We start from the raw sequence: 26,439 nt of genomic DNA on the forward strand, positions 1-26,439 counted from the left end.
GGCCAAACGCTGGCGTCGATGATTTGGAGTTAAAGGCAACACTAAATGTGGACGGTAGGATCGTATCCCAAATGATCTTATTCGCCTATAAATCGATGACATTGCAATTGGCCTTTCTACTGCGCGGTACCAAGCATTTGCTACCTCTCGAGTTGTCGAAAATCGATCTCTAAGGGCCAAAAATCTAAGATGGCGATCTTGTCGATCTGTAGTCCTCCTTCTTGGTCCAGTACCCCTTACTCGCTGATGTCTTCCTTCTTCAAACCAGGCATGACAACACCGTAACACAGTAGCCACATTTCGTCCCACACGATGAGCGATTGCCCTATAGGAAAGACCTGCTTCTCGCATTCCAATAATGCGGCCTCTTTCAAATTGAGTTACGTGCTGATAATGGGCTCGTCTTCGTACTGGAGGCATAGTATAGCATTAACACACTTTAAATGCTGCGATATACGGAAGTTATTGATGATAACTGATCCTCAACAATAAAAAGAAATGCATGTTCCGATAAGAATAATCCAAAAGATATGGGTATTTTCTTCAGGTATTTCTTTAGGTATTTCTTTCAAATTATCATCATTTTATCTTTAGTGAACACCTAATTACTGTACCAAGTTTCATCAAAAAATATTCACTATTTCTGGGTGTTGCATTTTCCATGATAAGTAGTATATAAATATATTAAGTTTTCTGGTACAGACCTTCTGACAATGAGACACAGGACTCACACCTAACCAATAAAAGTCCGGCCCTAGCAAGACATTCGTATTTTACTGTTAATACATTTTGTACACCAAAACGCTTCTTTTAAATTCTTTCAAATAATTCGCACAGTATCGGATTAGACTATTTAAATTTTGTAATCTATAGTATGTCGCACTTAACATGAAGACACTCTGAGATTATTATTTTTAGGGGTTTAAATTTTAATTTTTGCAATTGCAATTGTAGAACTTCATGAGGTGCATCTTCCGAGGTACTCACCTCAACTCTAAGTTCTGAACCCAACCGCCTGTATCCTGGCTATATATAAAGCTATCTCTTTTTACGTTCAAAAATTAATTGTTATTAATTGTTTAGTGAAGTTAGCCTTTTTTTAAATGGATACATTCGAGATCTGCAACAATAATAAAATTTTTCTAAAAAAGGATCGCAAGAAATGTATATGGATATGACTGAATTATTACGCGAAACTACATATTTATATCAAGCGTTTAAGAAATCATTCCGAAGTTGTCAACTTAGTACAGATTCTTTTGAATACATATCCCAGAAGTTTTGAAACAAAAAAAAAAAAAACATTGATATGGTTACGCCATGGTCTTTTTACCGCGAGATCGTGAACGAGCTTTTCAGGCAAGTTTGGCTAACGTTAACCGTAATAACACAACGCGATTATTTTATTTTTTGAACAGTAACTAATGAAAGCGTCAAAGTGTATCTAAGCCATGCTATCAAGGAAGAAAGAAAAAAATTGAAACGATGTTGCTGTTTCTGAACAATGCTATGGTGTACAAAAGCTGCACTTCTATGGCTACCCTCCATTATTCTGGTTTCGAAATACTGGAGCGAACAACCTTTCCGCCCCCAAGATCTAAATTAAAAGAACTCATTCGTGGCAATCATTTTCCCAATGATGAAAAAGTGTCACAGTATTTTTTTCTAAAGACATCAAAGCACGATAAATGCTTTAGATTCGTAGATGAAATGAGATTAATTGAATTTTCTTGTCTTATTTACTACTCATAACTAGGGACAATAAATGATGAACCACTATTACAGAAAAACCAAAGGTCTAATTAAATTATTATTCAGAAAAAGTAACTCGTGACGTAAATTAATCCAGAAATTTTGAGTGTTCGAATATAACCCAAGGGGTTTATTGGGTGGTTTTTGGGTTTTATTCTAGTGAGGGAACACCTAATGCGTGATCGACAGACTCTGTCGTAAAAGTTTAGTGCATTATGACGTCACGAGTAACTTTTGCGGGGGAAAAATTCAAACTATGTAGTCAAATGGCAACGAGTCAACCTACTATACAAAATACCAGTTATAAAGCTCGTGCCAACTCTCATGATCGATGACGCAGAAACCAAAATGCGTACCGAAGCGGCTGTACTATTCGAATTAAAAACATCAGTACCATTTTGTCACACTTTACAGATTTGTGAGCTAATTTATGTTGATTGATATTTGGCGACAGGCCCCTAGATAATGTGAGGCACTCTAATCCAAACCGTTGGACAGTGTAAAATGCAAATTTGCCGCCACCCTGAAAATTCTAACCAAACGACCGATGTTTTTACGTTTCACTTATCAAAATTGGGCTCCGCCTGCGCGCAACTTTTGTCAAGGTCATCGATCATGACAGTTGGCACGAGCTCTACCAACCTTAGATTCCAGTTAACAGTGAAACATCTGGTGTGAATTATATGAACTAATTATAAGGCATACTCAAGTCGGTCGCTATTCAAGTGGTTTGTAATGATTAAATGACTAAAAATAAGATCGATAAAACAAGTTGTTGTGTTTTTTTGGCTGTAGCACTTGCCGAAAAAACAAACCAGAAATATGTTTCCATTTATTTCCACGTTGTGGCGTAAAACCAAAATATATTTTCATCGAAAATGTTTTTGGTTCTAAAGACCGACTAAAGAGAAGGAAAGCATGGGAAAGTGCTTCATTAATGGGAAAACCTTCATCTAATTATATGAGGGTCTGTGGAAAACACTTTAACAGAGAAGACTACATTTGTAAGTTAAATAGTATTGGGTGATTCAAAATGGTTGTTGATAAATATGGCAACTACGAGTATGTACGAAAATTTATGTGCCAACTGTGTGGTAGAGTTGACATTTGTATGACATTTGATATGCGTGCATTTGATTTTTTGTATACCATTGCACACAATTTTCAAAATTGCGACTGTCAAAGAAATGTCAACTCTATCCTACCTACAGAGTTGTCACATACATTTTCGTACATAGTTGCCATACTTATCCACAACCATTTTGAATCACCCAATATTTTGAGGTTATATTTTGAAATGATTTATTGATTTATAAAAAATTGTGGATGATTGCCACTCATAACAAAACATTTATATAACCTGGTTCAATACCTTGTTTCACCACTCTAGTAACACCACATAACATTAACAGCTTTGTACACAACACTTTTTCGCTTCCACAACATATCTGCTTTCTGCTGTTGCCTCTAATAAGCTAAAATTTTCTGTAACCTTAAGAAAGCTATCACAAAAACCGTAAAATCACGTAAAACTAACTCATTTTAGACGCAAGTATTACGTGCAATCTCTCAACAGTTGCTCTCCCAACGGTAGCCGAAATCGACAATACGATGAAGAAAACATGTAGTGTCATTAAAAAAATCCTGACGATGACGTCATAGTGTGAAAATAATAAACGATGAACTGAAGAGATGAAGTTTCAAAAAATACGATTGACCTGTCCAAGAATCCAAGAATTTTTAAGAAATCCAATTCCATTCTATTTACAAAAAGAAGTGATCGATACATGTCCAAATATTTAAAGAAATTCAATGTACAAGTAAGAAAATGAATCTAACTTTAGGATTTTTCTCTATTTTTGATCAATTTTTGGGTTTCCACTGGATCACCAATGTGTCGGCGACCTTTAATATTTTTTGCTGGCCTTTTACACGGCTTTCTATTGTTCCATCACTCCAAAAAAATTAAAGGTAACAAGAATACCGTTTGAATTTTTTTTTTTTTTTGAGATAAGCAGCATGCCAAATTTTTTTCGGATTCCCTAACTGTAAAACACACCTTTACCTTTTAATTTATGTTAAGGTAGCTGCGATTTACCGACCGATGTTGTAAATTTCTGTGGGAGTGCGGTAGGACGCACGGTTAATTTACTCTTTTTACAGTTACATCCTTCAAAATTAAAGTGTTCATACGTTACTTTAATTTAGTGTAATAAAACACATTTACATGTATTATTTTTCCGATAAATGTTTTTTTAAATTTTTATTGACTAATAAATAATCATAATCATAATAGGGAAAATACAACTTACCGGGTTGGCAGCTCTATATGTCAAAGAGTTGTTGTTTCATAAAAATCTGCAAAAGTGCAAAATAAAACATTTGGTCAGCCAAAAATTCTCATACAACTGTCGTACGGTAGGTATTTTACACCTCTCAAATTAATTATGCACTCGGCTTCGCTTCGTCCCTGAAACCTAGTTTTCGCGCTGTAAAATACCCCTACTGTACTCTAACATAAATAACTATTCTAGTTTAAGCTATTTATTTCATAGTAAGATCTTATCTTCGACAATAAAAAAAAAATTGGACAGTCTTTTTTAGAATTAATTTTGCTAGTATGTATGTACATAATTATGAAATCTCAATTTGTTAAACTATACTTTATTTTTCTTTGGAAACACGCATTTAATTTCAAATTTCTCTTTTAATATTTTCTTAGTGCTAGTAACGTTGTGAAATATACATGTGTGAATACATAAATATATGTAGTGAAAAATTATATTATAAGTCTCTTAAATCTGACACAATCAACATTCTTTTTTGAAGCTATCAAACTCATCTCAAGGAAACATTACATTTCTTTCAGAAAATTATTTTACAGAATTGTATTTTTTACCGTTGTGACTGGCGTATCATTATATTTGCTTTAGGGATAAAATTTACCAATATTGCTGGTATCAGGAGTAATAAATAATTTAAAAGGGATGCTTTGGATAAAAGCAATCTCTTGCCAATATGTAATAACCGTATTTATTCTTTTCCCTTTTACGTGATTGCAAGTTATTGGTTTCGGAATTTATTCCCAAATAGTACGTGTTCAGAACGTGACCGATTTACTAACACTGCCATTATATTTAACTTTTAATTTGACAGTGGATTTTTGGCGTTGTTTATTTTAATAACCATTGTAATTCCTGCTCCTGTCCAGTATCCAGACAAAGCGAACGAACGAGATGACTCCACCTCACGAATAAAACAGTATCGCTCATTATAAATGAATGAAAATGCTAAATATATTATTCCTAAATTACAACAAACATTAACTCGGAACGAATTCAAAAAGATAAATGTTGTATGCAGGGTGTTTCTGAAATACATGTGTTAATTTTAACCAGTGAAGGAACTCGCCAATTTATGAAACTTTTCTCTATAAAATTTGGAAAATTCGTAAAAGTATTCCAAGATTTTTTGCCCCACAATTTTTACCAAACGAGTCGTTTTGTGTGATTAACTAGTTTCTATTTTTTGTAACCATGAGAATCTAAATTTTGATTATTTATTTTTTTCTATAACAATGGAACTTTGTAACAAAGCTCTGTTTCTATCACAACAGAAAATTTTCGCCCTTACCCATAGGCGGGTATACACTTTGATGGTTAATTTATTCCAAATTTTAAATCAATTTGTATTGCTTTTTCGTAAAAATGTTGTAGAGAAAAGTTCCATGATTTGGCGCGTTCTTCCACTGGTTAAAATTAACACACGTATTACAGAAACACCCTGTATATATATGTTTGTCCCAGTCCCAGATGCAGAATTTGAATTTGTTCAGTTTCGTAAATTATTTTGCAGCCTATGGGCATGTATCCGCATAAATACGAATGGGCTTCGGGAAGCCAAGAGAACGGCGATTGCTCCATATGGGTCAGAGCAGCTCAACTGGAATTTGACGACGGCAACTGGGAATGTCAAGTGACCGCCAGCGACTTTCATACACAAGATGCTCTCACCAGTCTGCCAGTACATCTCGTTGTGAGGGGTAAGTAAGTTTTTTCTTGAATCACTAACGGCGCCTCCCAGTTTGTATAAACATTCTTCCTAATGAATTTAAAACAGTATTTTCCGTCCGAAAGTATGGTCTTTGTGAAGTTGACATAAAAGCTTTTAATGAGCGTTTCCTCAGCGGTGAAATAAAAAGTAACACTTCGAAAGAAAGGAAAGAAAGCTCCGCAAATGCCGAGAAGAAAGCTAATAAAGAGACGGGCGATCCATTTTTTAGTAAATGAAATGGACGAATATAAGTGTCTCGGAAAGATGGAGAGGAATCTCGTCTCCATAAAGCCGTATATGAAACATATTTGGGAATAGTAAAAAAAAAAACTTCTTGACTAGAAAAGTTTGCCGAATCCGGTGACAACAACTCGAGTGGAAATTCCTAAATAACAAAGGACAGTGAATATGTGACCGGTACTTTGCTTGAACATCTATTGAATTTATTGTTTTGTATACACGATTTAAGCCATTCTGAGGTCTGCCGTCTCCGCTTCAAAGTTGAAAGTTTCCAGAAAACCCTCTTCGAAGCTTTCACCGACGGTATTTAATGCTCCAAAGGGAAAACTTAACTCGTAGTTCCCCGCTTCCACGATCTATCATATCACGCGGAATTGTTCAAAAAGATAATCAACTATACGAACGTTTTTCGTTTAGGTAATTTTCGATAATTACACCTGACAATTGCCCAAGAGCGTTCGTCGATTTTTATTAGGTGTCGAGCTGTCAATATAAAATGCTGATTAGCACGGTTTTAAAACGGATTCGGTCCATTTTGGTGCATTAACACTTTCGTAACCTTAATAAAATGGGACTTTTCAAAGCATCGAAATAAAACTTCGAAACGACTATGCAAATACACGCTCCATTTACATAACGTCACGCTTCACTGACGCAAGAAGTTCGAAAAATTGGCGATGAGGCTCCGGCATATGTTCCCAGGTATGCACATCTCGTTCGACGAAATCGCTGTTATTTTGTTGTAATGATTGTATTCCGACAGAAAAATTGCCCGCATTCTTTGCCTGACTTCATAAAGTCCCGAAACGCAATTTTACAGTTATTAAAAAAAAAGAAAAGAAACAATGGAGGAATGCAATACCCATACCTCAGTCTGGTGTCGCATTGCCGTAGATAAGAAATGATATGAAAAGATAGAATGTCGAAACTGTATTGCGAGGCGCCGGGATTAGTACAAACGAAAGAAAAATCGCGAGAAGAAGTCCAAATCTTCCGGGGCATTTATCTACTTTACTACATAAATTTATTCCCAAAGGGATTTTCAGACAATAAAAAATGAACTAACCAAAATTTGCTGCCTTAAGTACAAAGAGACGTAAACACAATAAAGTACGTGTTATATCACGGACCGAAAGAAAGTACATGAAATTTGCAGACCTTGCGCTTCTGTGCGAACGTCTTCTCAAGAAGGAAACATTTTTAATGGCACTTGTTTTGTTCATTTATTATGCCGCATTCATTACTTTGTCTAGATAACAAAGCTACCTACAAAAGAAATATCGCCACACTATTAAAATTTTCCGGATAAAGACGCATCAATAAGAAGTATTTACACCTAATAAGTAATACATCTCCGCTAAATAATGTATCTTCACTAATATTTTACGTGCGTTGTTCAAACTTCTATATTAAGTAAAATACTAACATACAATTTGATGAATAATTTATTAAAATATAAATTAAAAATTAAAGTTACATTGTAAAAATGTTTGATATAAACAACTCACTGCCTTTGCATCGTTTTCTTCTTTATAGGCATATCTTTCTGTCTGCAGGATAACATTCAAGAATTTGTCTTATGTCTACATATTACTCAGAGGGTAAAAATGGCAAGATTTTCCCACCTGAACGATTCAAAATAATTGACTACGTTTATCAAGACACGGCATTTTGAAACTTAACAATATCCTTAGGCGTTTAGATTTTAATTAATGTTGACTTAGTACAATTTAGTTTTGTTTAAACAAACCAAATATTAAATTCAATCTCCATAAAAATGGCCGAAACCTATGAACAACGAAAAAAGTATATTTTAGTTGAAATCATTTACAAGGTAACGGTGACTTTAAGAAAAAAGTGTGAGATGGTTCTTGAGTATGTATGTATTTTTGTCACTTTTGACAAAGCCTAGATTTAATTTATTCTTATCAGGTATCCTAAATCGGACGAACAGCATGTACATAATAATGTCAAACCTTTTCAGCTAAAATTTTATTGCATCAAATAACTGTAATCTATACTGTTTACTGCGTAAAACTCCAACAGAAGGTTGGTCCTGTAAAATTTTATTAAGTATTTCATATGAACAAAAAGTGGTGCATGCAGTTTAACAACATAAACATATTCCAGATTATTATAGCTATCTACTAATATAACGAGAAGATTATGGAATTTATAATATGCGAGGACGTTGCCAGGTGACGAGGCAATTAGCCGCGTCACCTGCACAAAGTCCGAGCGTTATTTAAATCCCATAATATTCGAGTTATATTTCAAGCTTTATCGTATCATTGTATCTAACGTATTATGAGCGCGTAATTAATGTATTAATATGAGTAACTAACGTCTTATAACTAACTAAGAAAGCTGAGTTATTCGAATATTATGGACTTCATAATTACCAATAAATGTGTAACATAAAGCTCGTAAGCTACCAGGACTCGTCTACGACTCGTCCTGGTATTTACTTACTCATCCAGTAAAATCTAACTTTCCGGACGTGGTGCATACAACATTTTTTTTTGCAATCGTGAATTTTTCACTTTTATCTAAAGAATGTATCGTTTTAAAACTGCGGTGGCTTTGAAGTAATAATATTGCCCGTGTGTTACCTTAGCAACCAGTCAACAAACATTTTTCAATTTGTAAAAACAACGTTCGTGTTTGCAATTTTTCGTGAATTTCGGATTGAAAATGAGTGATGATAGTAATTTTGACTGTGAAAATAACATTAACGACGCCGCTAGAGCGTATTGTGACAATTTGCTACCTTCTGTGTCGCGGGAAAGGTATGAAAAAGTTTTCCGGGAATTTGAAGCATGGTGTAACAGGAAAAAAGTGAAACAGATAACTAAAATTACAAAATCCGGAAGAATTCACTGGTCATTGCTTTCGGCGTAGTTCCAGAACATTTTTAGCAGATGCTGGTGCCAATTTATCTAACATAAAAAGACACGGAGGGTGGAAGTCTACATCAGTGGCGGAGGGATACATAGAAAATTCCATTCAGAATAAAAATAACATCGCGAAAAAAATACAGAATACTACTACGTCCGGAAGCGGGAAACACGTTCACCTAGATCCTAGAAAAAGCGACTCATGTAATTATTAATGTTGAAAATAATGTAATCCACATTTCCTCCTCTCTTGAACCATGTGCCCTCTTGAGAGACGATGGTAAAAGACCTGATGGTGCTACACTCATTCCATGGAGTAACGGTCAACGCCTAATATGGGATGTAACATGTGTTGACACTTGAGCTGATTCTTACATAAGAAAAACTTCCATAATTGCAGGATCAGCTGCCGAAGAAGCAAGTAAACGAAAACATGACAAATATAAAAATTTAAAGTCTGCAAATTATATTTTTAAAGCATTAGCTTTCGAAACATTAGGTCCATGGAGTTTGGAATGTAAAACATTTATCGATTTCATTGGTGCAAAACTTATGATTGAATCCGGAGATTCTAGAGCAAAATTTTTCTTCTACCAAAGAATCTCATTGGCAATTCAACGTGGAAATGCTGCAAGTATGTTAGGCACTCTGCCTTATGTAACTCCACTTGAAGAAGTGCATTGTTTATGATTTATATCTATATGTACATTTAATTATTACTTGTTTATTAAATTTTACTACCATGTAATACCTAAATGTTCATTTATAACGGCATATAATTGTACACTTAATGTATATCATAAATGAATCTAAAACTACAAGTTCAATTTTTTGTTCTACAGGACTAGTCCGGTAAAAACACACTCAGCGGACTAGTCCGGTAAAATGGAACTTTCCAGGTGGAAAATTATTAAAGTAAAGTGTTCATTACAGTACGATTGCAAAAAAAAGAATTGTATTTGTATTCTATCGGGTGTTCATTTAATATTCTGGTAGCATTACCTATGGATATATTTTGTTTTTGTTAAGGCATGTCGTCATTTGAGCTTCCGATTAGTAAAATTAGAATAGAACTGTCATATTTTGACATTTGCCTTCAGAGAGGTTTACGTTTACTGTTTGCTGGTGTTCACGTTAGAGCAGAAAAGGTTTTTGATTGAAAGTTATTTTCGCAATGGTTTGAAAGTGAATGGTTCATGGATCTATTCCGTACAAAACTGCTTAGAAGAGTTTATCGCCGAATCTCCGAATGTTATTGTTGACCGGAAAACCTTCTAAGACAACCTGAGCCGGTGTGTAAAGTTGTTTCGGGAAACTGGAGGCGTTTACCGAAGAAAAATCACAGGGGTCGGCCGCTAAAACGCAGTGCTGCAGTTAATGAAACTGCAAGAGAAATAATGCAAAATGCTCCCCACACTTCAATACGTCAGTTATCGCAACGCAACAGAGTGAACCTTGTGTAGGAAAGTAGGAACGTGCCACAAATTGTTACGACAAGGAGAAGGTAGACATTTCCAGCATCTCAATTTAATTTGTGCGTGAATTGTAACTTTGTTACTTTTTTATCATAATTCGTGTCATGCTGTTATTTTATAGTGAGGTTATGTCATATTTTAACGCTGCGACATCTGTTTTTCAAAATAAAAGGTTTCCATAGGTGACGCTACCAGAATATTAAATGAATACCCATTATAATTACATCTATAATTACAACGTTTTACAAATTTAACAATGGTAAAATAATAAAATATATAAAATTATTTTAGGGATTTTATTATTGAATTATTTTGTTCCATTAGATAATATGCATACAGCTTTTACAAAATTAATCGGGGATGAAATTTTTGTTTGTTGCAATAACTGTTAATTTTTTCTTGTTAAGATAAATTTAAATAAATAAATATTTTAAATCAATAAACAGCAAATGTACTTATGACTAGATGTGTGCTTCTGTTAACTTTGGAACTTGAGAACGTAGAATATTCTGTCTCAGCATAATATGAGTATGTTTGAAGTGATACTCTCTTTTAATACATTTTAGACTTCTTGTGAATAATTATTTCTGTTGGACATGTGAAGATGAAAAAAATTTTCGCATTTGTGTTAATAACGAAAAATTGGGTATTAACCTAACAAAAAGCATACAATTTTAATTCATAATATGTAACGGGTGACTATTAAAATTTTCACTTAGGGTGGGCTATGGATCATTCTTTGTTTTCCGTTGCACCTTAGACACTGACAAGTTTGACATTTCAATAAATGTTTTCAATTGTACTGACTGACATTTGTCGTTCGTTCTTGTGTGTCTAAAGTAACAGAAAAAATAAAAACTCGTTCAAAGCCAACTCCAAGTGAAAATTTTAATAGTCACCCGTTACATACTGTCAACAGCCCATTGTGTTAAATTTATGGAGAACCGGGATTAGTTCTTTGTGTGCCAAAAAGTGCATCTTTTTCGTTCGAGTCTGGGTTTTCTAGTCGAGGCACAATCGAGGCTTGAAAACAGGCGAGGAAAAAAAGGCACTTTTTGGCAGAGGTGCACATTAAATTTTTAAGGCGACCGCACGAACTACAAAGCAAATGACATCATTGGAAAAATTACAAATTTATTTTGTATCTACTTTTTTCAATCAGATACATTCTTTAATACATATTAACAATTTTTTTATAAATAAAATTTTTTATCTGCGCGCCAACAAAACAAGAAGTTTACTTTTTGCAATACAATTACTTATTTACATAATTTATGGTGACAGGACAATTATTGCCATTATCATCTGCGATGTCCGGCGGCGTATTAGACATTTCTTCATTACTTACGCTGTTGCTATCGATTATATGAACGTTAATTTTTTATTATGCACCAAATAAGCACCAGAAATAAACGATAGAACACTTTCTCGGGCAAATAAAATACTTTGGTTTTGGTTAAATTTAATTTGCAAATAGTCATTTGTTTTCAGTCGATTTACTCGGTTTTGTCGGTTTCGTTGTTAACTTACTAAGCAGACCAACAGATGGCGTCACGTCAGTCTAAAAAAGTGCGTACGAAAAAGTGCATCCGAAAAATAGTTACTTTTCGTCCGCTTGGGAGTAAGTACGTAAAATTACCTTTTTCATTAAAGGTGCCTAGAAAAGATGTTTCAAGTTTTATTTATTTATAACGCTGTTTTTCATTTTAAACTGAGAAAAATCCTCATCGATTTATTTAGCTCCTCCGGGATTATTCGTATTTTGTATTAAAGATGTTTCAAAAAATTGTGTTATAACACAGTCCTCACAGTGTTGCAGATAGAATAAAACATAAATTTATCTATCTGCCTGTTTTATAAAAGCAAATTCGCAGATTTCTGAAAGAAGACAATAAGTGGTATGAGCTGCACGGAATTAAACTCATATATTTTTTTTAACATATAATTCAATACCGACTATTGTTTTATTGTTTTAAAGTCTATTAAAGAATTTTCCTTTAATACATAGTTTAAACACTAAATCTACTTCTATTTGCTATTTGTGACATGTGCATTTCATACTTCCGCTCTCATAAAATCCGCCTTCACTTTTAAGGTCTAATTTTATGTTAAAATTATAATATTTCAAAGAAACAAATTACTAATTGTACATTACTGGCTTAGATGCGAACGTTGTTTGAATAAGACGGTAGGTAATTAATAAGTTTCGCTGTGTATTCCAAGTTGTATTTTGTTGCTAATGGTGAATAAACTCGTAATTATAAACAAGTTGTCCAGGTAGTCGGATGCAAAATTCAACAACCCAGCAAAATAACAGGAATACAAAATGTAGTTGTATTTGTATAGAAAGGGTTAAACAAATTCAAGTAGGCGATAAATGCAGAACGGCTCGGTAGAGAAACAAGGCTGGGTACGAATTCCGGGCTCAGTTTTATGATTTGTTAAACACGCTGTAGCGTAATTACCTGGATATGCTGCAGTTCCGGGGCACCTCTCTCGATACTACTCTAACGATAGAATTCAATTACCTCTAACAATTACCACTATGAATGTATGTTTCGGTAGTACTTTATTTCAGCGGGATTTGTAATTCGGGAATTACGCCGGAATGAAACGGCAATTAACTTAAATTGTTACTTTCAATGCGGATAAGAACCAAACATCCAATACTTGTATGCCGTTAAACCTCGTTCCTGGAGCTTTGTGTGGAGCGGTTAAATTTCAATAATTCCTTCTTTAATTTAAATTCACATCGCACCAGGTGGTGCAGAAATTGCTTTAGCGCGGACATACCACCGCGAGCAGATTACACGTGAAAACTCAGAAATGTTATTTCGAGATGGTTCACAAATAAGCGATTTTGATGGAAGCCATTTAAGCGCAGTACAATGTATTATAATAAAAAAAAATAAACAAATAATTAAAATTAAAATAACAAAATTATTTAAGTATTAAAAAGTTCGGACTATTTCTCATCAGTTTTTTAAGCAAAAAACAGATTTTGATGGTTATGCAAAATGGCTGATAATATTATTCATGAATGAAGAAGAAAAAAATAACTTGCCGTACTACGTACAAAAGATTGTCTCGACGATGAAACTATTGTAACAGCAAGTGGAAAGCTTTATTCCCTTTTAAAAAATTTAAATTTATAATTAGCAAAATGATTGGAACTGCTATAATGAATATAAGGTGACCTAGCTATAAAGTTAGAATGTTATAACATTAGACCCATCTCCTTGACATAAAATTTATACCGGTCTCAAAGTTATGTGCCCACCCTTTAACTTGTTTATTCATTCAAATAACATAGAACGTTGTCACCCTTGTTTTAGAAATGTTTATGTCCCTTGTAGCTAAAATAGCAATCTTCAGTTAAGTTTAAAACAATATCTGTAATAGTTTGGAAACCTCCAAATACTTTTTCATTTATTCATGTTTATTAATGACTTAGAAGGAGTATTTACGTAATTAAAATTTTTTGTGTTAATTTATTGTAACACAATAATGTAAAAAACGGATGGGATCAAAATGAAATCCCTCGCATTCGTTCCGATGATAACAAAGACAAACAAGCATTTTTGATCCTGTAACATTACATTGTTATCATGTATTCATAATGACACCAAGATCGCTGTGTGATTTGCAAATTTAAAAAATGTAAATAAATTATGTGTTTTTAAATAAACAATCCTTTTATCGCAGAATAAATAATAATAATTATTATTATTATCCGTAAGTAGTATTATCCGTAATAGTGTATGTACTCCGGCAAAATTGCCGTGCCGCCGGGTGGAGGTGGGATAGTAAATTATTCAAGAATAATTATAAATATTTATCAACAAATTTCGAAGAATCTTGCTGTAAAATTAGCTACGTCCCTTCAAGCACAACTTTATGTTTTTTATATTAAAAAGTCCTAGAGTCGTTTTCTTTTTTAACTATTTGGTAAACACAGCCGTAAAAAATGTACTTTATTTTTTGGTTGTATAGCATACTGCCGTAATGTTTTTTATTTAAAGTTCGACCACGATTACAGTTTTAATGTCAATACACCCAAGCACTGTTTTTACTGCTTTCAATCAGAAACAAATTTAGAACGTTCCCAACATTGAAGTATTATGTAAACATTTCAAAAAATTGAGTTTACCTCAAATGCATCAATAATTTTGTATGTTTCATGTGTCGTTTTAGCCGACTACAAAACGTTTAACGAATTTTAAAAAGCATATTGTAATAAAGTAGAAATGGATTTTATACTATTTTTCAATAGAGTCCAATTTAATTCATTCTATTGTCTTTGATATATCATGTGGTGGTAAATAAATAGGACGTAGGAAATATTTAGTTATCGTTTTGTAAAGTTTAATTACTCTAAGTGTCAAACAATACAAGAGTGCGTTGTTGTTATGTCTAATGATAATATTAAATAAGAAACAAACTTTTTTTGAACTCGCTACCTTCAAAATGACATTTCACGGCCGCATAGTAGTACGCGAAATCAATGTTTGCGCACTACTATGCGGTCGCAGGCCATTTTGAAGCACTAGTGCTTCAAAATCATCCAAAAAGCATTCGCCTTTTTGAGCATTCTGAAAATAATGTGACTTGATAATAATAAACTCTATTAATTCGATTGACACTTTGCCAAACGCATGGACAAGCGCCATCCTATTCACAAAGGGTATACGACAAATCAGACATAATGTTGGTTTCAAAAAATGTTGTACGGGCTTCGATACGGGAAGACGTATTCGGCACATTCGCGCAAATGAAGCACTCGCTCCTTTGTCGCTCGTGCCTCAAATAATGCGCTCATGCGCACTCATTTCCTAAATAACTATTTATTATAGAATATTTTATGTTTTTTTGAGGGCCGTTAGTATATGTAGCATATTCTCAGGCCCTATTAATATTTTTAGCGCTTAATGTCAAAAGAAGACAATTTTATTTTATTTTCAAATATATCTCCTCGATTGTCTTGTTCTTTTGATATAATGACGTCGTTAAAGAATCCAAACACATATTCAAATGTAAAATAAAAATGCCAGCGTTCACGCAAGATGCAAATAAATTATCAATAATCGCGATTGCAGTAAATAACATGTCGGTGTTTTTATGTCTATTTACGTTATCGTTTAGAATCGGGAAGCTTTCGGTATTTCAGCGAAAATAAATAAAACACTATCTGTATCTGACTGCTTCAAGTGGCGATAAGACCATATTAGAGAAAATGGCTTTGTTGAAAATTTTATAGCTCGGAAAATATTTCACAATGCCAAATACGGAAACTACTTTATCTTTTATAACTTCCAATGGAAATGTGCGAAGAAATTAACTTTTCAAATATTTCACGGCAGCGGTCATATAAGCGAATATTTCAAATGTAAAAATAGTGTTCTTATGAGACCGATGAAGAGTTGCGTCCGTAAAGAAGGAAAAATGTGTATAAGCTTATCATCGCTCCAACAAACCAACATAATTTATGGCATATTACGGCCAGTACCGATGATAAAATAAGAAAAAGAAAAGTCATAAATTTCGGAAATATCTTTTAATTTATATACATTACATGTTTAAAAAGAAGACTATATTAATGTTCGATAAGGTCGCCTCGGTTTAGTTGAAAACCTTGTGAATGAACCCTTCACATTCGTTAAACGATAGCAAGGTCTCTAGTTCGGCAATGAATCAGAACCCCACGAGGGATCGCCGCATCCATCTTCACCCACCGTGTCGTCGTTACAGACTTCTTTAGTTTACAAGCCAGCGGGACCATGAAGTTGCTTGAATCATTGCTACAATGAGACAGAAAGTTCTTTAAATTCTTTTGTAATCATTATTATCACGGAACAATAGTAGTTAAACTATCGAACAAGACAATCATTACATCTGAATTACGTCAGCTATTTATTTTCATTTTCTTTTTAAAATTGTTTCAGACAATAATTTACCCCGCTACAACTTTATATTCTTCTAATTATGTGTTAAATATGTTGGCGGGATTGTTTTTTTTTTTATCCTGCAAGTAGCTTTTCGCAGAGTAATTTGTTTAAACATTTGCAAATTGTTCAATAATAATTTTAATATTTACATATCTAAAATTTGTAGTGGTGCAATTTAATTTTATGAAAACTACATAACGTCATTCATTCTATGTATATTTTGAGTTCCTTTGGAAGAAAATCGTTTAGGTATAGATACACCGGAAAATTAACAATGTACCTACAGACAGCTTATGATTTATTTCAACAAGTTGTTTCATGTGTTAATTCTTTGATCAATTAATGTATGTCCTTAAATTAAACCATAGAGGAAATAAGACATAACTAGATAGTTTCATTACTAAAAACTAAAAAGATGACACTGATTGTATTAAATTATAAATATGTAGTGTATATAATATTTATCAAAAATTACGTAAATTGGAAAAATACATTTGATACTATCTAAAGTAAGCCAATTTCCGAGCAGGAAAATTACCTATAGGCTGGCTGGTGACCTAGAATCGATATCAATTAACAATATTAGTTACTGATATTGGTGTCAAGTTGCGCTATGCACCTAAATGAACATAATTGCTTGGTGTTCAACAGATTTTGCGTTATTTCTGTTCGATTCGTGAATTTGACTTAATGATTAAACAACAAGTACTTATTATTATTGTTATTAGTCTTAATTCAAGAAAATATTGCGTTGTATCTTTTGTTAGATATAACTTTATTAGTATGTTAGTAAAGAGAATTTATTTGAATCATTATTTCTTTTTTAAAAACGTGCAATGATATAAAAAAAATCAAATGCACGCTTATGAGATGTCATACAAATGTCAACGCTACCCCACCCACACAGTTGCTACATACATTTTCGTACACAGTTGCCATACTTATCCACAATAGTTTGGAATCACCCAATACTAAATCAAATACGCTATTTCTTTAATGTCCTACTGTGTTGTTATTGAACGATAATGTTAATGACACATTTTTCTGATACGTTATTAGAGAAATAATCCCCTAGGGCATTATCTTCAAATAACAGGCTCTAGGGTGTTATAAGGTCTTCGTTGTTTAGTTACGACCAAATTTTGACTGATAGGTTTATACCTATTTTATTATTATTTTCGTATCCCACCTCCACCCGGCGGCACGGCAATTTTGCCGGAGTACATACACTATTACGGATAATACTATCAAGTAATAGTGCAGTGCTTATCAACATAATTTATTATTAATCAAATCATTGTCAATCCAAAAACACACGAAACTAGTCGGACATTAAGTTTTGAAGGCACCACGGGTGTTATAATGATACGCCCTCGGTCGGCGTACTTCCCTGGGGCCGGAGGCCCTCGGGTTTCACTCTGCCGACCTCGCGCGTTATCAGCCTTATAACATCCTTGATACCTTAATAACTATTAAATTAGAAATCAAAGTAAGTTAGATAGATTTGTCAGAAATGTCAGGTTGACAGATAAACTTGTATTTAATCAAAATTCAACAGATAAATTAACAAATTAAGTTAATGTAAAAGGTGTCTGCCATCGGCTTGTAAACATCCGCAGCGGCGACAGCATTCTTTCGACATGAGGATCATGCAGTCTTTTTTCAGATTTTTTGCTTTAATGTCAAAGACACTAGAGTAAGAGCCATCGTGAATTCAGTTATAATTATTTTTAAAATTTGAAATCAAGAGATTGTTGCAAAATGTATAATGGTTTAAGGCAAAAAAAATCAGAAGTACCCCTTTCGTGAATATCCCTGTATATTTAAATAGAAATTTATTTTGATAGATATTTACAAGTGAATTATCAATACAATACAATAAAAAGAACTTCAGGAAAAATAATCATACAGAATCTGTAGTTAATTTTCGAAACCCAAAAGAACTCACTTAGAACGTTTCTTAGAATGCACTACCGGAATGCAAGCTAATAAACCCTGCTAGTGCACCAAGATACAAAGTAAGGGAATTTTATGTAAATAAGCGTTCAATGCATGGGCGTAGACATTGTGTGGTCTGAAAAGCTACTTTATTATAATATTATTTATTATAATTAGTAATCATGCCTCATGAACTTTATTATTATATCTGATAATGGATAAAATTTATTAAATAAACAAGGGTAACATTTACATTAGTAAGAATGGGTAATTTACTAGCTTTATTTCCAAACGCGACGCCACTGGCAAGCAGATTTTGCGGTGAACTGTCAAAGAAACGTTAATTTTAAAGCCACGGTGTTGTCGTTAACCTTGAAAAAAGTTTTCGGTTTCGGCAAAGTTTATGAACGTTTCCTATAATTTTAAGCAACAATTATCCAAGAATAAGTGGTAAAATGGGTTTTACCATTGAAGATTCATTATTTTATTAGTAATCAATTAATAATAGATTTTTCGAGAGGTAGGCAACCAATAAAACATGTAAATCAAGAATACATACGTGTATGATCAAGCTAAGACAGACGTTTGGATAAAACAAAAGCAAAAGATGAGGTATACTCCGTCCAGCAAGAGATTGGGCGATATTAAATTGTAGACTTGTAACCCAACACTACAAAATGCACTAGAATACATTAATTACAGCATAATTTCAGAGCAAAAAAGTTACTGCTTGAAGGTAAATAAATAAATAATTTACGCTAGGTAATTATGTCAACCAATCTTGAGAGATTGGTTGACATAAAAATCACAAAATTTTACGTAGAGAAAGTAATACCTAGCGCACTAAAATTTGAAATATATATATCCTTCAAGCAGTAACATTTTTGCCCTGAAATTGTGCTCTAATTAATGTATTCTAGTGCATTTTGTAGTGTTGCGTTAATTTAATACAATTTAAAAACTCCCAATCTCTCGTTGGACGAAGTTTAGCACTGTTAATTTGTTTTCTTGTTGGTCACCTTGTACTATGTCTAAGCATTCGGGAGGTACCGGGTTCGAATCCTAGATTTGCCTGACTGAGATGGTTTTTTCGGAGGTTTTCACCATTACACCGTGATATGTGCGAAAAGCGCTTATCAGATCTCTACGCCTCAGTACATACCACCATCCTTCCGAATTCCTAACCATCCTAACCAGACCCATCCTGGCAACCTGCATCCTTTCCAGTGTTGTTGGTTACAGCAACTTGCTTTCCCAAAGAAGGGAATGAAAATGAAACAATGCTTCCTTATCCTTTTTTTACACCAAAACAGTGCATTACCGCCAATGTTGTTTTTGTTAAATGAATTAGTGTTCCTTTGATTCGTCACGTAGCATTTACATACACATCATCTGCAACCGCCAAATCATAATTGCCCGTTTCAAGTTTTGTTTAGTAAAAAGAATTCAATAACGACAAGAAACCATGAAATAATATTTAGACATCTTTATTTGAGATATTCTAGAAGACGAGGATGGATGGATTGAAGACACAAACTAAGAACATTCTTTTTTCTTCGATGTCTCAACGTAGTTACCTAAGACAATAGTACAGGGTCATCCTCATCACAATTGGCGTTAAAAACCCACAAAAATTTTGGATGTGCCGCCAGCCTTGCAACGTTTGATAAACTAGTAGACAGATTTCCACTACCACCAGTATCGCCACCTATCGGCGATACTAGTCTCACTCATGTTATGAGGCTTGCGGCACATTCAACAACTACGCCACCAACGCCTACTGCGACGGGTGAATCATTTATAATGAGAATGACCCTGTATATTTGGTATAAGGCTGCTTTAATGCTTTTATAAGAATTTTTTGTTCGCAAATCTTATTGACCTTCATTTTCCGAAAAGTAAGTACCACAAGGTGCTTTTTCCAATTTTCAGAATAAACATTGGCATTGTCAGGTCAAAATTTTGGGTACTTCTGCTCTTTCGGTGATTATTTCCTTCATGTCTAGCAACCAATTGCGTGACAAATATTGACCAATCAAAACGAGAAAACAAAAAAAATAACCCGATAAAATTTCTCTAAAATGCACACTGTGCAATAATCGGATAAAAAATGTCGGTACCTGATTTTTTTTTTAATAAATTATTTTGGATAAAAAGGATTGGAAATAATGCGTTTGTTTTCATTCTATCCAGGAAATAATCAGCCGTATACCCCTCGTGCAAAATTTTAATATCGGCAAATTTTTTGCTAATGAACTCAAAAATCCATAAATTATTCGGTCAGAAGACCAATTATTATCAAATAAGAGCACGAGACGAAGTCGACCTCATTTATGGATGTTTTCGTTCATTATCATTAGTAAAAAATTTTCCGATAAAAAATTTTGCACTTGGGATATAATATGTGATAATATTATAAAATTGAACTATGTTATACTTAGTTCAAGACATTGTTAAATGTGATGTGAGGTTTTAGCACCCTTTTTGAATATTTCAAATACATATTATACATATTTTGGCGATCAAAAGCAACACCTACATTGTATATGAATTACATTCCAAATTTCTAGGGTTTGGTATTTTTATGTCGTTCTTTCTAGATAATTTGTTTGTCAATTGGAACTTTCGATACTACCTTTTTCTTTAAAAAATGAATAACACAAATATTTCTATTAAGAAAAAATTTTTTTTCAAAAACGGATTTAGCATTGTTGAAGATCATTTAAACACCACTCGAAGTACGAGTCAGAATTGCTCCCCTTACAGAGCAATCGCAACATTTGTTAATGTTCCACCCAGCATCATAAACCGGGCACTCCAGAAATTTAGTTTACTTATAGTGTCATTTCGAAACAGAGGAGGTTCTCCAAGCATAGCACAGGCTTAATATATTTATAAGACTGTAGCTAGATGAAATTTGACACACAATGTTACTCAAATTAATAATGGCTTACGAGCTGCAACCGGCGTTGTTATTTCCTCATACACTGTTGCACGAAGACTTCATGAATGCAATTTTAGAGGCAAAAGGCGTGCTAAGGGTATATCATTAAATCGAAACCATCGTGCTATTTGCAGCACTTGGACACAAGATCACCTAAATTGGGACATGAAAGAATGGAAAACATGTTTATTTGCTGCTCAGTCAAAATTTCAACTACACCATTCTGAGGGACGAGTTTTCGTGGGGAGGAAGTATAGAAGTCTGGGATGGGGCCATTGTAAATGATCGGATATTTATTTGAAAAGGGAAACAATGAATGCCAAAGGTGTCTTTTGTCCGTTGTAATCCCATTTACCCAAGATTTCGTAATGATTTATTTTTGTTGATGATAATGCGCGTCGTAACAGAATAGCAATAATCTTCTTTTTCAAGAGCATAGTATGGAGAGAATAATTTAACCAAATAGCAATCCGATAGAGAAAATGGGAGTCAATTGCAACATCAATTAATGAATTATTAAGTAGTTTAATTTGCTTAATATGCACTTCAGATAAGTTGGAAGTTGCATTACTTAAAGAATGAGAACTGATCCCCCCCGAAAATTAACTAATAATTTAATAAAGAGCATAACCTATTTAGCTATTCACTGAGTTTCTGATTGTTGATTTCCATTTTTAAGAATTTAAAAAAAATATATATTATATTTATCTTTGAAATTGTACTTTTCCAATGATATTCAAATATTTGGTTATTAAATTTCTCATTTAACTTTTTAACAGTAAGCTTATAATTATTATAATGCCTAGGTAAAAACGTTAGTTGCTATGACCAGTGGTTTACGCTAAATATCCGTTGTCGTGAATTTCTGCGTTTTAGAATAACAAATGTATCGAATTCTAGTTCCAAAACATAACGCAACGAAAAATACTAAACTCTCCATCTCAATTGTTTCACGTTATTTAGAAAACCGTTGTAGCCTTGCAGATTATTTCTCGCCACACTTGTCTCTGTGTCTGTCTTCTGTCAAAAAAACGTGCAATCTATCAGTGTACGGAGTTTAGCAATTTTTATTGGACCATCTCTCTCATTTTTCTGCCACCATTTGGAAGATAATTTTATTCTCTACAAAACAAACAAAAATCAGTTTAACAACAGGTAATTTGACCTGTGTGGCGACATTTAAATTGTTTAGGTGCATGAAAAGTATTAGTCCTCTTGAAATTTTGTATATGACCAAATTTATTCAAAAATCAGCAAGGAAGTCGTTATTATCTAATTAACATTGCTGGTAGATCTAATTTGACTGAGAAAATCAGGCACCCTGATTTCCACCCTTTAATCTACAAAGTCAAAAAAAACTTTTTGTTCAGATTTTCTTCGACAGGATTCCCAGTTTACTGGACTAAAGAGACAACAGTCTTGATGGAGAAGGCACAAAGTCTCGTGGTTCTCTCGAATGACTCTGGTCTTTAACCGACACTGTGGTAAATAAATAAAGTCCTTTTTTTTAACAATTGTCAAAGGCAAAATTCCCTTAAAGACCAGGCTGTACCACCCTAAAACCTTTCATTTCGGAACATCTGTATCGTAAAATCTCCCTAGATCAGGTTTGAGGTTATCCCAATAATTTTCAAAAGTCAGAAGAAAAGTTTCAGGTGTAAGCAAATTTTATACCAAAAGACGAGAAATAAAGACGATAATGACACTTAAAAATACAACTGAACATATTCAGTAGTGCAACCACTTTTACATCAAAATGGCTGAGATAATTGAAATTTAATTTCGCCAACCTAACAGCCCTTTCACAATGACGTTAACGTTACGTCCATGTTAAAACGTTAATGTTAACGTTAGATCTAATTACATGTATTTTAGTATTTTTTTTAAATTATTTCCGTTGGCTAATGTTAGAATGTAACGTTAAGAATCCAGAACATTTCTCGGTCTAACGTTAACGCTAACAATATCATGTAACAATAGAAAGTTTTCGCGTTACGTTTTTCAGATAACCGTGTACGCTAACGCCGATGTTGCTAGGCAATAGCGTAACCGATTCATTATTACAATAATCTATTACGGTAATTTTTCGCGAATAGCGTACCGGTTATTTTAACAGAACGTAACGCGAAAACTCTGTATTAACTTTCATTATAACGCCATTGTGAAAGGTCTACACTGAAATAGATGTCATTTTGAATTTCTAGATCTAACGTTAACATTAATGTTTTAACATCAACGTAACGTTAACGGCATTGTGAATGGGCCTTTATAACCATCAAATAACTAGTCGCTCATACCAACATGACAACACTTTGACAATTATTTTAAAGAAAAAATGAACTATAGCATAACTGCGGATTGAGCGGCTAATTTTTAAGGCCTTCAGTTCACAGCAATTTCTCGTAGGTAGCTAGCACCATTCCTTTGCAGTGCAGTGATTGATTCTTTTTCTCGTTGAGTGTTGTCACAGTGTATAATCTACATTCGGAAATGATCCAAAAACGACATAAATCACATTACACATTCTTTGCAATTTGGCCCATTTTCAAAAATGAATAGATTTTTAATCATTTTTTTGTGACCATGTTGTTTGTTGCTATGTTACGGATTTAGGTGTTGAAGATTGTAATCACCTTTTCTGCTTTTTTATTTTTGAAAATAAAATATGTCATGTCTAGACTATAAGTAGGATAATTTAATAAATTGTTCCCTCTAAAATACATATTCACATATTTCACAAGTTGAAGTTGTTTTTGACGTTCCCACTAAATTTGCTTCAAATTTTAGACAAACAAGCTTTATTTTTTCGTAAGTTTTAGTAAACATTATGTTACTTATTACATATTTATTATTCTTTATTACTTACTCGATTTGTGTTTATCTCAAACATGCTCTCCAATGACATTTATGTTTGAAAATTACTTTAAATAAGAGTGAAAACAAACAATAGAACTGAAATACGTAGTTCCAATCTGAACTCGGACAATGATTCCTGATTACAAGTCGATTTAAATATACGAGTATTTTCTATCATGGTTCTTGCTTGGATGAGCTGTGTCGATTGTCCTTTTGAAAATTCATTATTTGTTATATTTACGTTGGCATTCTCTAAATCGATTTCAACTACCTACTTTAGTGGAATTGCTAAAATTAAAAATTCAACATCGCATTGCATTTTTCCTCAAAACACAAAGTCTTCAAATATTTCAATTTAAAATAGATGTGAATTTAATTATGTCCATGAAAAAAATGTGTGTTGTGTCCATTAAATCTTACCTTACTTTACGAGTTTTTGCTGGTAGAAGAATCTTGTGTTCTTAACTGTTAAAATATGATTTTGTATTAAAAAGGTTCGGTCATTTCGGTCATCTTCAACTGCTTTCCGCAAACAAACAGAATCATTTATCGTCAGAAATTTATAAACATCCAAATCTCTTCCTGAGAGGAAGTCTTTATATCACAACAATTAATAGCTGGTGTGAAAATGTTGTCGCACATTTAAGGCTTGTAGGCATGTTTTTACGACTCTTCGGTTTAGCTCTTTATTGCGCCGCGATTAACCGAATGAAGAGTCCCCTTGGGAATGTAATCGCGACAGTAATTAATAATATCGTGTAAAATACGACCTAAGCGACCTAATCCCTTCATGGCTCATGCCACTATGAAATCGACAATAAATCTATTGGGAGATAGAGCGCCGATTCGAAACAAATTTGCAACAAGCAAGCAATAACAATGGAGTGAGTGATCCGGCAGACTGTGCACGGATCCGGAACTTGTGATTTATGCGACAATGGGATATATGACGTCACAGGAACTTCCTGTGACCGGCGCTAACGTCATCTCCTGAAAATGCAAAAACATGCACGGATGCACCGACGGCACTTAGAGATTGTACGATGTTCGAGTCGCTCGTGATTTATTTCTTTGGCATCGATAACACTCCGATTTTTCTACTTTACTAGCACATTGTAAAGCGAAATCGCGAAATTTAGTGCCAATGCTTTTTATTTTATCGCAGGCTTGTACTGGAAAGGGATTCTCAAATTAATTATCACTCTGATGGTAAAGCCAAAGCTAAAATTTTTGATTGTAACATTATGTTTTAAAATTATGTCGTTTCAGCAACAGGAACAACATTCAAATATCTATTTTAAGAATAAATTACACAATCTTTTAACAGCCCAAAAGGGAATAATAAAAAGTAGTATACAACAGCTTGTGAAACTTTTCTCGTGTTTGGTGTTTTGCATTCAGAAATAAGTTGAGTATTACAAAGCCAAGTAATTATAAAGATCTAAATAAAGCTTAATGTCACATTACATAGCTCCGCCAGGTAAATGCTTCTATTTTAATTTCTTACATTTATACCCTAACTTTGTTTAACTTGTAATAGTGACTAAAAATCAAAAATTAATTAGGATAAATTATGCGGGGAATAAATCTAGTTTTATCTACTATCAATATATCGTGTTAAATTTTATAGCTTTCATTAAAATACCTATTACTTCGCGCACTGGTGTGGGAAGGTGACACTTTACCGCCTTTGTGCGTGCAAGACATTACCATGCAACGTAAAATGTTTGTATTTTTGTCGTGATTTCGTTTGTATTATAATGTTTGAGAAAATACTTGATCTGTATCGCGTATATCGTCTCCTTTTTCGCAGTGGTTACAGAGGCGCGAGAAATATAAAAAGTGTCTTCACCCGATCACTTCATTTGTGTAGAACCATTTTTGCTCATTTACTGATTCTTTCTTACGATAATAATAGATAGTCTTAGATAAACTGTTGTGCGATATTTGTATCGTAACTGCATATTACGACCCGCGATGAGTTATCCACTACAATGCTTATATCGTAAATGTCTATTACTTAATTGTACGACTGAAATATTTGGGACCTCTGTTGGCATTGTAACTTTAATAAAATCAACATTTTCAAAACTCTTTCCTTTTTTTTTATTTCTCTAATAAATCAGTATCAGTGTTAATAGCCACAAAACAAATAATAAACCTCAAGTTGTATCCAACAGTTCTGAGAAGATCAGTTAATTAATCTAAATTCCCAACAGCTTCCGACTTCCATAAATATAATTTTATGCTCGATAGCTCGATCAATGGATTATCTAATGGGGCGATCTGCCAGCTATTATAACTGTCATGTTAAATTTTTATACTTACTGTACGTAAGT

General features: G+C 33.5%; 1 protein-coding gene across 4 annotated transcripts in view; it reads left to right on the forward strand.

Annotated features, from left to right (window-relative positions):
- LOC138122306 (irregular chiasm C-roughest protein) overlaps positions 1 to 26,439 on the forward strand; it is a 329,893-nt gene that overhangs the window by 184,771 nt on the left and 118,683 nt on the right. For all 4 annotated transcript variants that reach the window (XM_069036512.1, XM_069036513.1, XM_069036514.1 and 1 more), the window contains exon 3: positions 5,608 to 5,794. In XM_069036512.1, coding sequence (XP_068892613.1) covers positions 5,608 to 5,794 — 187 coding nt within the window. The remainder of the gene's footprint in view (positions 1 to 5,607; positions 5,795 to 26,439) is intronic.

The sequence above is a fragment of the Tenebrio molitor genome, chromosome 1 (assembly GCF_963966145.1).
Source record: "Tenebrio molitor chromosome 1, icTenMoli1.1, whole genome shotgun sequence".
In the NCBI taxonomy this organism is placed as follows: Eukaryota; Metazoa; Arthropoda; class Insecta; order Coleoptera; family Tenebrionidae; genus Tenebrio; species Tenebrio molitor.